Here is a 13,806-nt window from a genome sequence, read left to right as displayed (position 1 = left end):
AAGCTGTGAGAATAAACAAATAAACAGTTTAGGAGTGGGCCAAGCAGGAAATATAATGTTTTTATGAACTTCTGGTATTGTTAATGAATATAGGTGTTTATGTTTCCACAGAAAATTTAATGTGGATTTGTTATTAAATATTCCCAACAGATGAGAAAATCTGGACCATTGTTCAGCACAACATCACAGAGCTAACTCCTGTGCATGGTTCATTTTCGGGGAGACCATACTCCATGTCATTTAACTACAGTGCCAGTCCAGAACAGTTAGAAGTCATGATCAACAACGCGGAGTACTGTGAACAAGAGGTGACTTATCATTGTAGACATTCCCGGCTGCTGAATTCTCCTAGTAAGTGAAAAGGCTTCACGTACCATTATATTTCCTACTCTTTTCATCTCTTTTTCTCATAAGCTGCTTTCCTTATTGCTACAGTGCCAATACTTTTTTTATAGTAAGATTGAAATGTACCTGTCTAGTATTACTTTGCTTTATAGAATAATACCATATGCACAATGTTGAAATTTAAAAATGTTCTTCTATTATTCAACTTATTCTGTCTCATTTAGGCCTCTTCCATTCTGCAGTAGAGCGGTCACATGTAGAGAAAGCCATCTCAAGACACAGCATAGGTCTATCTGACAACTGAAGGTGCCCATCCACTAGACGAATAAGTTGAGCGATTGAACGATAATGATCGTTCAATCGTTCATAAATCGTTTGCAAATCTTTGCAAAAATATCTAAAACGACCAGCGATGCGCATGCCCGCTGGTCGTTTAGACATCTATTATCGTGCAAACATGCTGGTCAACCTGACGATAACGTCAGGTTGAGCATGTTTGCGGATGATTGATGAACCTGCACTGAATGACTGATCGTTCAGTGCAGGCTAATCACAGACTTACAAAAGACTGCACGATTGCAATGTCGTAATTGTGGAGTCGTTTCCATGTCTTCTAGTGGATGGGCACCTTTACAGTAGAAGCTATATTAGTCTGTCCCACTAGAGTGCTGGCTTCCATGCATGCCTTCTCTACATGTCACCTCTCTGCTTCTGTACAGAACAGAAGTGGGCTGAGTAGGAGAGAGCATTAGGTGCTGAATAAATTGTTCTCTCCTTCTCATTTGTGGATGGGTTTCCATTAGAATACTGTTTTGTTTTTTGCCTCCCTACAAAATCCACATTGTTGTTTATATGTGAATTATTTACTTGGCATGTGCATAGGGATATAGCTTAAATACGGGTACAGTTGTGTCTGTTTATTCTTATATTAAAAAAAAACCCAAGCAAACAACAGTTTGGAAGGATTATTTAGATCACTTGTTGTAGAAGGAAACTGTATAGATTTCTGTTTCCCCCTGTATGAGAGATGCTTTGTTCACAAATTACATCTAGGTACTATGATACTTTCATCCTGTAATATTCTCTGGCTCTGTTTGCGCTCCCCTTACACAGTAAAAAACAAGAAAGTAAAAAAAAAAATCGAAATTGAACATTTGTTCCCAAATCCTGTGAAGAGAATTTTTTTTCGTTGTGTTACTTTTTATTTGATAACACAGTACAGTTTTCCCTAGGGCCTTAACTAGAAGTGTGCGAGTGGTGCAGCCACTCTGGGCACAAGGCCAAGGGAGCAACATTGTAGTTGCCCCTTTGGTACCTGTATATGGCTTGCATGGAGTCATCGGGTGCTCAATTTACTGGTCTTGGCGACAGCCACACACATGTGACATCTTGATGTCACATAGAAGGGGCCATGTCACACCTGATCTCCCAACTATCTGTCTGTTAACACCTCACTTTATTCAATGTATTCAATGAAGTCTGTTTTTGATATTGTATAATTCTTACCTTAGTATCTCCTGCTATTTCTATCCTTAGCATCTCCTGCTATTTGTTTGTTTTCTTCCTCTATGCTCATTCTCCTTTTCCAGACCCATATTTATTTTTTACTGCCAAACAATGAGCTATGATTACTTCACTGCTTGCCAGGAGTTATGGTCACAGATCCACAGCATATTTATATATTTATGCTACTAATAATATCACTATATGCACAGCTGATTCATTTTTAGAGAGACTACTCTGGTACATAATAATAGAGCATCCCAGTGGTGCAATCAGCAATTGGAGATGACTGCAGTGTAATGTGAGTTTTCCAAGCATTATATACAGAGAAACAAAGTGAGGCTAAATTATGTCTTGTTAATGAGGATGATCTGGTGCATTGTTCCCAGCAGTCACTGGTTAAAATAGTTTTCTCAAGTAATGTAACATGAGCATTGTATAGATGATGAACAATGTCCTACTCCTAAAACGTCATTTCAAATTAATTCCAATTAGACTGTAAAAGAATAATGATTGACTATTTACAATATGTAGCACGTATCTATCCTTATTTCCCTGTAGATTATACACTTGAGAGCAGGGCCCTTTACCTATTTTTCTGTCCGTTATTCCCCAATCTTCTGTTATTACTGTTTTGTTGCCCAATTGTAAAGTGCAATGGAATATGTTGGTGCTAAATATATATATAAATACATAATAATAACATCTATTACTAGGAAGACTGATGCAGGCTCCATTGTCCTAACAGTCCCAGGGCAAATCCTCTCCTTCTCTCTTTATAAAATCTTTCCACAGAGAACACGCATTTCTCCACCTTCCTCAGACTCTATCCTCAGTTTGAATCCTGATGATAATTAGCCAAGAATGAGGTTTTCATTTCCAAGAGCTGCACAGATTGACAGTTAATAGTATTTCACCAACACATCAGTTTCAGACAAAAAATAACCTCCCAGTATTTCTCAGAAGATGTAGAGAGCAATAAAATTTTTGGTATACAGGAAAATAATACATAATAACCCCACTGCACACACACATTACAATCACATCCATAGGAGTGTAAGGTGAGAAATATCTGATGTAGTCTTGCACGCTGTTTGATCGGCACTGTAGGCTGTTTACATTTCTTTTTGGATTCTTCCTAATTTGATTAACTATTTATTTTATTACCAGTTATTTATATAGCGCACACATATTCCAAAAGCGCTTTACAGAGAATATTTGGCCATTCACATCAGTCCCTGCCCCATTGGAGCTTACAATCTATGGGCCTGATTCAGACCCACTCGCAAGCGGCTCGCAAGTGGGTCGATGTTGTGCACTGCGCATGCGCACGATGGCGGGAGCTCCATCGTGCGCATGCGCCAGACGCGACGAGCGAAGGACTTTCCTTCGCTCGTTGTGTCTGATCAAAGGGGGCGTGCTGTCGATGTTGAATGACAGCACGCCCCCTTTGGTGGGCGTGCCAGGGGGCGTGCCTCCCTGACGGAGGCGTTCCCAAGGGAACGCCTACCGTCAGAAGCCGGCCCACTGACATCACTAGTGATGTCAGTGGGAGTGATTTTGGCTCTGATAGAGCCAAAATCACTCCGGGCCTTGCGGTTGAAAACCTCAACCGCAGGCTCCGGCTCGCAGTGGCGATGGTTGCGATGGTCAAGACCATCGCGGCCATCAAACTGCACGCTCGTATAGGCTGTGGGTGGTGACCCACAGCTATACGAGCGTCCAGGAGGACGCTCCATAAATATGGAGGGCGGCCCTCATTCAGAGCGTGCGCTTTGCTCAGAGCGTACGGCTCTGAATGAGGGCCTATATTCCCTATCACATGCGCACACAAATACACACTAGGGTTAATTTGTGTTGGGAGCCAATTAACCTACCAGTATATTTTTGGAGTGTGGGAGGAAACCGGAGTACCCGGAGGAAACTCACGCAAGCACAGGGAGAATATACAAACTCCGCACAGGGCCGTGGTGGGAATCGAATCCACGACCTCAGTGCTGTGAGGCTGTAACGCTAACCATTACACTGTCTCTGCTGCCCTAACTATTATGTGAGAGCATACATAGTACATACACACAGTACCATAGTATACCTGGTGAAATTGAGGTTGTACCGCAATGTTCCAGAAATGAATGTCTATTTGGTGAATTGGTTCTTTCTGTTTTAGGTGCATATTTATCGTAATCCGAATCTCAGATGCAGATTGGCCATGATAAATTCACCCAATATCGCAATGCGATATATAAATATATCACAAGAATGTATCAAATATTGCATGCACGTGATAAAGCTCTGTCCCTGCTATTCCTTACTGCACTCTTCTTACTGTATTTTTTGCAAAAATATAGAGAGAGTGTCTTGGCACATGTGCTGCCGCCGTCTAGCACTAAACCCCCACCCACCTTTCCCCTCTACTTGCACGTACCTACTCAGTGATCGGTGAGCTCTCTCCTCCGGTCAGCTGGTCGTTAGGCTCCTGCTCTGTAACCCTGGTCAGCTGATTTGTGCTGTAAACTGAAATGCAGTTTTACAGCACAGCTGACCAGGGTGACAGTGAGTGCAGGAGCCCAGCGACCAGCTGACCAGAGTAGAGAGCTCACTGATCACCGTTCACCAGATGCCTGGATGCAGGTATGTGGGGTTTTTTTTAAAAACATTTTCTTACAGTGATCACCTTGTGATCTATTTAGACCACAAAGCTGATCACAGGGGCCAGCTCCCAGCTCTGGTCTGCCTTTCAGAGTGGAGTGGAGTCGGGAAAGCCCTGATAACACCATCTGAAGATGACATTATTACCACAGAGCTTTCCGTGGTATTATATTACAATTTATTTTTAGCAAATTTCAGGCAGATCACATTTCCCATTAGAAGTATGGGAAATGCAATCTGCATACTAAAAATATGCAAATTGAAGGGATTGGAGTAGTTTTTCATTAAAACTACTCCAAACGCCCTTTAATAAATTTATGTGATATTGAAATAATGTGAAACGGGGAAATAATGTTGATAAATAAGCCCTGTATGCTGAGATGTTTTAAACCATCTGAAGAGGGCAAGTGATGAAGTTTCCTGTAGCAACCAATCAGATGCTACAGGGTAAGTGTGGCTTTTAGAAGTGGAGATGTTGCCCATAGCAACCAGTCAGGTTCTACTTTACATTTTCCTAGCACCTTCTAGAAGATAATAGCTAGAATCTGATTGTTTGCTATGGGCAACATCTCCCCTTCTGAAAACCTGCACTGTAGTAAATCTACCCCTACCCATTCATAGAATGTACTAAACAAAAGATAGATAGAAGTTGATCTGTTGCTATGGGCAATTCTCCATTTGTTCTCTTTAGAAGGTTTCATACATTTCCCCTGAGTTAGTTCTTCAGAGAGAATTGAAAATAATTCATAAAGTTTTTCTGTAAATTCAGCATTCTAGCACCAGTGAATCAGTGTGACTTTTGCACTGAAATATTTTGGTGGAATTTGAAGTTGTCCTTTCATGAAAATATTATTACAAGGACAAGGAAAATGCTCTTGAATTGTCTCTCTGATGTAGGTGATGGTAGGGTCCCTGAGGACATGAATACATGAATGCAGGGGAACTCCGCCTTTAGAGAATTCTAGTTGTCCAGGTACATTTGCTAAATTTTGACCTTAGATACATCAATTGTGTAGATACAATTGTACGCAGTGCATAATTCTGAGTTTATCTGCTGTCTATGGACAATACGGACAATGAAAGTAAAACACTTGCAGAGAGAATATGATTCTCTGAAGTTGGAGTTCCCCATTAAATGTTAGACCTTTCCGCAAAGTTTAGAGCCAAACATATGCCCTTTAAGCAAATACATTGTCTTCACTCTTGTCTAATGTTTTATACCGGTTTTGATGTAAACATTTTAAACAACAAATGGGTTATTTGTATCAAAGTCTGTAAATCAGCTGTACACTTCTCATTGTCTCTGACATTTAACTACAGCACTTCAGACATTGCTTACAAAAACTTTGCATCTTTCTTGATAGTTTTCAAGTGACTGCAGAGTCTGTGAAGCCTCATTAAGGATGGAAGATGTAATGATACAAGTCACTATGTAATGAGGTGTTTTCTCCTCATTCTCTTCAGACTTAGAACCGGGAATGCAGATCTCATTAAAAAAATATTTCATGCAATCTCTGGCTGGTTAGTTTAGGCTGATGTGAACGTAAATAGCAAAACTTGATTTTCTCAGCTGCGATTGAATCCCAGCAAGAGAGCAATGTTTAATTTACTGATAGTATATGCTAAGCTTCTGCAACTCAGTTTTGCTCATTGCATCGTTTATGAGGTATCCAGGATTGTTAATACCAAATTGAATCCTGATAAATTGGACCACATTATCAGTATACGAAAACAAATAACCCAGGCGCCAATCCGGGTATATGAATAGATTATTCTTTACTATAATACACAGCTGCACACCTACAAAGAGGTATTGCCAACCCTATTACAAAATAGATATACAAAAACAAAAGAGTAGGTTGCGCTAATAGATCACAGCAGAGGATTTGATAAATATTTGTAATAATCCATAATCAGCAATACATGGCCAATATCTCATATATGTGCACTTTATGTGTATTTAATATATGCTCTTATTTAATACTGTATTATTTTATTCCAAATTAGGGAATTTATTATGAGATATTGGGCATGTATTGCTGATAATGGATTATTAAAAATATTTATCAAATCCTCTGCTGTGATCTATTTGCACAACCTACTCTTTTGTTTTTGCACATTATTAAACAATAGTTTTTTTTAAATATACCACATTAGTACCCCCATACCCAGGGCTGCCATCAGGAATTGTGGGGCCTGGGACTAACAAAATAGGCAGGCCCCCCCCCCAACCCACACTCAAGCCTCCCTTCCCCTGCTCCCCCACCCCACATCCCCCCTTCCCCACTGGCTGTGAGAAAGTAACCAAATAACAAAACAGCCACCTAGCCAGTTGCACTCCCCACATCTGCAACACCTGACATGCTGCAATAATGCAAGAAGAATCACTTACCTTACTAACCTCGCTCCTTCTGTTCTGGCTGCTCCGGCTCTTCAGTCCTCACACCACACGCACACGCAGCGTCCCAGCTCCTTTCTCAATCAGCGTTGCAACGTCATGACGTCAGGCTGCGCCGGCTCAGAGTCACAAGCAAAACTTTATTGCTGCTTAGGTAGGAGGCAGAGCAGGACGATGCCAGTGGCTGGGTACATATTGTATGGTGGCGGAGGTTAGTAGTGGGTGGCTCTCTGTTAGGAGTGGGCCCCAGGCCGGGCCTGTCACTCACTATCGAGGTGACAGGAGTGGGCAGGCAGTCACTATTGTGCAGCAGCAGGGGGGTGGTAGCGGGCGGGCCACCCGAGTATCCGGGCCTGGGACTCCAGGCCTAGCAGTCCCCCCCTGATGGCGGCCCTGCCCATACCCACAGCCCAGGAGTGCGAGGAATAGCCCCGGGCTTCAGCCTAATCCCGGGGTTTTGGGAGAGGGGGGACCCCTTCTTGGGGGGTCCCCACCTCCCCTGAGATCCCTGACTTGGGCCGACCGTCTTGGGGTGTTAATGCTTTGGCCCTGGTGACCCAGTGATAGGGCTGGTGATCCTGGCTGTGGCATTACACCCTGGACAGTTTGGGTCTGATGCTGGTTTTAAATATAGGGGACCCTACACATTTTTTTACCCCCTATATTTAAAACCAGGACTGGCCTTGCATCCAGGTGCTGGTTTATAAATTACAGGGGAATCCTGCACTTTTTTTCCTGGGAATTTTAAGTACCAGGAGTGGCTGATCAGTCCGGACCTGGTTATGCTTTTTGTGTGGGGACCTAGGTCACTTTTTTAAAAATTGACCCTTACAACACTGTTTCCAATGTTAAACATACACAAATCACACTGATCAGTGTATGTTTGATGGAAACTTGCAGCATTTGCTACTTCTATTTAGTACCCGATTTGGCTGCTAATATGGCCGAATACAGCAAAACAAATAATGGTAAATTCCCAAATTATGCTAAAGTGAATGAAAAGTTCTTCCAATTTCAGTTGATGGTGCATTCATTTCTAGTTAAAAAAACCAGTCAAATTTGTGGTATGAACACGCCCGATTTCCCCCCAAAAAATGAAAAAAACACCCGAGTTTAATAATAGTAAATTACCGATAAGCAGAAAAGTAATATTTTCTTCCAAGATTGCAATCTCAGTCCAACATGAATCTTGGCAAATTTACCCCATAATGTCTAACAAAAAGAAATTGGACCAAAACTAGGAGAACTGTGCACACAGCAGGACCACCAAATCTCGGCTACATTTTGTGATAACCTAAGCACAGCACCTCATAATGTCACAGGTCTGCACACATAGCCATCCAGAAATAATTGTAATTCATGAATGCATGAGACACAAACCTTTTAATTTTACAATATGACATGAAACAGGTTACATCATAATATGACTGTTAAATAATCTACAAATTTACAGGTATTTCCAACTGAATGTTTGTCCAGTGGTAATCCTACCCTAATCTTACCCTAATCCTTCACTAATCCTAACCTAATCCTTCACTAATCCTAACCTAATCCTAACCTAATCCTACCCTAAACAAAGCCCCCTCTATCCCAGCTGTATCTCCACCATTTTGACAGTTTGTGATTATAACTTGTGAAGATAAATATGCAGCGGCGTAACTACGGTATTTGGAGCCCAGGGCAAATGTAAAAATAGAGCACCATCCCCCCTATGTGCGCGGGCCGAAGGCTCGCGTGGCAAAAAATGGGCGTGGTCAAAAAGGGCATGGACACTTAAAAATGGGGCATGTCAACATGACACACATACCACTTTCTCGTCACTCTGAACATTCCTTTCCATTCCATATGCACCTTAACCCCAGTAATGCCCCTTATACAGTCCCCCCTATGCAGTGCCCCCAGTAGTGGTCCCTCTTATGCAGACCCCCAGTAGTGCCCCTTATACAGTACCCCCAGTATGCAATGTCCCCAGTAGTGGTCCCTCTTCTGCAGGCCCCCAGTAGTGCCCCTTGTACAGTACCCCCAGCATGCAATGTCCCCAGTAGTGGTCCCTCTTATGCATTCCCTCAGTAGTGCCCCTTGTACAGTACCCCCAGTAGTGGTCCCCCTTATGCAGGCCCCCAGTAGTGCCCCTTATACAGTACCCCCAGTATGCAATGTCCCCAGTAGTGGTCCCTCTTCTGCAGGCCCCCAGTAGTGCCCCTTGTACAGTACCCCCAGCATGCAATGTCCCCAGTAGTGGTCCCTCTTATGCATTCCCTCAGTAGTGCCCCTTGTACAGTACCCCCAGTAGTGGTCCCCCTTATGCAGGCCCCCAGTAGTGCCCCTTATACAGTGCCCCCAGTAATAATCCCCCTTATGCAGCGCCCCATGTAGTGGTCCACCCTATGCAGTGCCCCCAGTAGGGCCCCTTATACAGTGCCCCCAGTACTGGTCCCCCTTATGCGGCGATCTGTGTGCAGCAGCCAATGAGAGTCTGACTCTCATTCGCTGCTGATTAACACACACATCGCCACCATGCTGGTGGCAATGTGTGTGTTAGAATGCACAGCATGAGCCTGCCTGCCACCCTCCTACTGGCGCTATTGGGCAAGGGGGGAGGGTCTCGGCTGTGCAGTACAAGACCAGCGCTGGGAAGCCTAGCACCGGTCCTGTGTAAATGTGTAGTGCTGACTGCGGTCAGCACTACACCGGCTAACTAGGACGGGCCGGTACCGTGGACGGCGGTACCCCCCACGCACCACCGATCCCATGGTGCCCAGGGCACGTGCCCCACTCACCCTGCCCTAGTTACGCCACTGCAAATATGTGAAAGAAAAAAAATCAAAGGGAGAAAAGGGCACAATAATAATTAAATGCATGTGAGATCAGGGCTACATCAGAGCTAAGATTAAAGCAAATATCTTCCTACTATCCTCAGACTTAAAAGCTATATTTACCTCTGACTTCAGATGAACTTCATGTAACGGGCATTATAGTAGGTTACTGGATGAAAAGAGAATAGTGGAGCACACTGACTCCTCCAGATGCAAGCCATGTAATATATAATCTGCTGAGTAGAGAAGTGTATGAGTTGGAAAATTGTGTAAACACTGCAAATCAATAGATAAAGTGTTAGCAATAATAGAGGCATTTCTTTGTGTGCTTTCACGGTCGTGTCAACAAATCTTCTCTGGTTTCTTTTCCTGAATCATTTCTGAGTCTGGGTCAATATTTTGTGCAAGTTAAATTATCAGTAGGTTTGTTTGAAGCATTGAACTGAAACAAATCAATGATAAATACATAATGCAGCCTGGAATAGGGGCCCTACTCTGTCTGCCTCCTCTAATTCCTCAACTATTTCCCATGTCCACATCGGCCAAAGAACAGGGCAGCATTGCTCTCAATTCTCTTAGTCCCAGGTACTCTGGGGCATGGCCATGCAAGTGTCACCTCCCCAATGTGAATACCAAGGACCACTGCACAGCATGTCCAGAGCAGGCGGCACAGTATATACAGAGGGCGCCAGTATTCATTTTTTTTTACCCAATACTGACCTCTTGTCTTCCCTAGACTAGAGAGAGGTAGGGGAAAGTTACCATCTATCATATTGCAGGCAAGATTTATGCAGATGTCACTGCAAAGTGGTCTCTCAATGTGGACCTGAGCAATCTTCTATGTACCATACAAAGGGTGTGCTACCTGCAGTGACCAATGGCCACTGCCACTCCTGAATGTTTATGATAGTTAAAGGAAGTCCAGTAATGGCAATGGAGCCACCCTCTATGTGCACAGAGTCAGATCATTCATAAGTCACCTGGGCTCCTGTCTCGGGGTCAGTGGGCACTGAGGGTCTAGGATTAAAATTATGTGTTATTATTATTATTATTATTATTATTATTATTATTATTATTATTATTATGTGTGTTTTTTCAATAAAGAATGGGTAGAAGGGACTCCAAACAAATATATTGCCTAGGGATCTTAATCAGGCTTTGTCTGTGTTGTATGGTTGTGAGTATCTGGGTCCATCACAATCACATTCTTATGGTGCGTACACATTGGGTGATTAAAGTGGATGACTGAACCATAACGATATCGTTATCGTTCAGTCGTCCACTTTATCGTCCATTTTCAACATCAAAAAGATGAACGATAACTACGACGCATGTTCCCGCGGGTCATTTGTCATTATCGTTCATCAAGTAAACACGCAGGCCAACCTGACGATGTCATCAGGTTGCTGCATGTTGGGGAATGGGGGAGAGAGCCCGGAGCTGAACGATATCGTTAATGGTATCCTTCAGCGGGTGTGTTCAATGTCATGAACGACATTGAGCACACCCTGGCGGGAACACACTAGACGATATCGCTCAGGGAGCTCCTTTAGGGGTTTTACTAAGAATAATGTCTGTCTGAGGTAGCATTCCTGTGAGTGTTTCCCTTGATTTCCAAACATGGAGATTTATTAAAGCCAAACATGGGTAAAAACAAGAATCTATCTGCAAAACACGGCTGAACACACAAATAGAAGTCAATACACCATCGGCCAAACTTAGAAGTACTTTCCATAGATAGGAATACAACATAGGGTTTAACCAAGAATTGTGTCTGCAAACACAATTGCAAATGGTGCAAACCGGGACAAAATAAAAGTTGAAAATAGTCCCCCTCCTCAACAGCGTGTTTAGCAGAAGCACTGCACAGTACAGTGTGATCTGTGCATGCTTCTGTATTTTAAAATATATGGAAAGGGTTAAAAAAAAATAAAAATGGTGTTGAGTACCCCATAAAAGCATAACCAGCCGTGGACCTCTGAGCACGTTCTGGTACAGGAAAATCAGTGGAAAAACTGACATGGTGTTCCCCCTATTTTCCTATAAACAGCACCGGGCTAAACCAGACAGGTTGATGTGAATTCCTCCTGCCAAACCATTCTCCAGCCCCAAATTGGTCAGCCAAGGGCTGGCAATCCTTGGAAAGTGAGGACCCTCCCTTACAAAAAAAAGGAGTCTCCGCTCCCGAGCATCAACTAGTCCTGGGCTGAAAACCCAGGACTCTTCCACACATCCCTTGTGGTGGTGGCTGCAGGGCTAATGGTATAAATCAACTACTATTATTGTTTGTCCCCACAGCATTTTCTTTTTAAACCCTTTCTGTACATTATACAATACAGAAGCTTTGCACAGATCACACTGATCTGTGCAGTGCTTCTGCTAAACACACAGGCCCTGATTCAGAGCTGGACGCTCTGACAGAGCACTCGTTCTGAATCAGGGCCGACCCTTCTCCTTTTTGGAGCGGCCTCCTGGCCGCTCGCATAGCTGTGGGTGACCGCCCACAGCTATAGCAAGCGGCCAAAATGATGGTCGTGATGGACAAGACCATCGCGACCATCGGGCTTGCGACGAGACCCTGTGGTAGGGTCTCGCTGCCGCAAGCCCTGGAGTGCTTTTGGCTCTATCAGAGCCAAAAGCACTCCCACAGACATCACTAGTGATGTCAGTGGGGCCGGCCCCAGATGGTAGGCGTTCCCATGGGAACGCCTCCATGTGGGCAGGCACGCCTACCAAAGGGGGCGTGCTGTCAATCACCATCAACAGCACGCCCGCTTTGGTGCGAGACCCATAACGACGGCTTGGCCGTCGTTATTTGGGTATCTCGCAAGCGCACGATGGAGCCCCCTCCGTCGTGCACATGCGCACTTGGGCAACATCGACCCGCTTGCGAGCGCTTAGTGCTCGCAAGCGCATCTGAATCAGGCCCACAGTGCACAGGCACGTCTACTCTTTTCAGTCCAAACACGACTGAACACAAACACGAATCTATACACCATTGAAAAACACAATTTAGTAAACCACGATTCTTAGTACATTTGTGTGTTTGATTGGGAAAACTCACTCGTGTCCCTGCGATGCCCAGTGTGTTTATTCCTTGGTCAGACACAATTCTTAGTAAATTTACACCTCAGTGTTTGCTGACATTACCTGGACATTAGGAATCAGTTATGTGAACAACATGTTATAGAGATTTAGGGCTATATTTACTAAAGTTTGGGTTTTTAGAAGTGGAGATGTTGCCCATAGCAACCAATCAGATTCTAGCTATTATCTTTTATAAGGTGCTAGATAAATGTTTAGTAGAAACTGATTGGTTGTTTTGGACAACAGTTCCACTTCTAAAATAATGCACTATTGTATATATACTCCTTATTGTTCTTGATGTCTTATACAGCATAATTTGATCATGCTGCATTCTGTGTTTACTTCCTCTCTCTTTAGATTGCCAATGAAGCGTTAATAATAATGAGATTATATCTAGTGAATATACGCTCTGCTTAGAGACTGCTTTGCTCACCTGATTGGATCAGAGACCTTAGCATGTGGGTGTATTATACCTGGACCTGCTGGCACGCAATGTGTCAGCTCTTATTACATTTCCAACTGTTGCAAAATCTGCTTTTAATGAGGTACAGTTGATTAGTATGACCGTGACTTGGTGTTATTATCTGCATTAATTAACTTAAATCGGTCTTAGCTTAGTGATCTGTTTATCTCCCAACTGTCGACATTGAAACTTGAAACACAGATATTTGCTTGTCTCCACACTGATTTCAAGCATCTATTGATCATGTGTTTTCTAGAAGAAAATATTCATCCTCCAGAGAGTCTGGAGCACTGTTCCTGAGTTAGAGACACTGTAAACATGTTTATATCTTTTTTTTACATTTGTCAAAATAAACAGTGTAAGCTAAATATATGTAACTAATATATCCTTGTTATAAAGCATTATCCAAGTTCTGTAATGGTGATAATAAGTCAGTATACTCCCTTTGTTAGGCTCTCTAAGGGGCCCATTTATCATTCTATTTTTGCGGTTATATTCCCAAAAACACCAGTTTTCAGGGGTTAACTGCAAATATTAAGTTTCCC

General features: G+C 43.2%; 1 protein-coding gene across 1 annotated transcript in view; it reads left to right on the top strand.

The window, feature by feature from the left end:
• Positions 1–13,806, top strand: part of CNTNAP5 (contactin associated protein family member 5) — a 621,635-nt gene that overhangs the window by 470,549 nt on the left and 137,280 nt on the right. The window contains exon 13 of the mRNA XM_088473678.1: positions 151–351. Within this exon, the coding sequence (XP_088329804.1) occupies positions 151–351 (201 nt within the window). The remainder of the gene's footprint in view (positions 1–150; positions 352–13,806) is intronic.

The sequence above is a fragment of the Taudactylus pleione genome, unplaced genomic scaffold, assembly GCF_031769625.1.
Source record: "Taudactylus pleione unplaced genomic scaffold, aTauple2 ptg000138l, whole genome shotgun sequence".
Taxonomy (NCBI): domain Eukaryota; kingdom Metazoa; phylum Chordata; class Amphibia; order Anura; family Myobatrachidae; genus Taudactylus; species Taudactylus pleione.
This window is presented reverse-complemented; position numbering and strand designations above follow the sequence as displayed.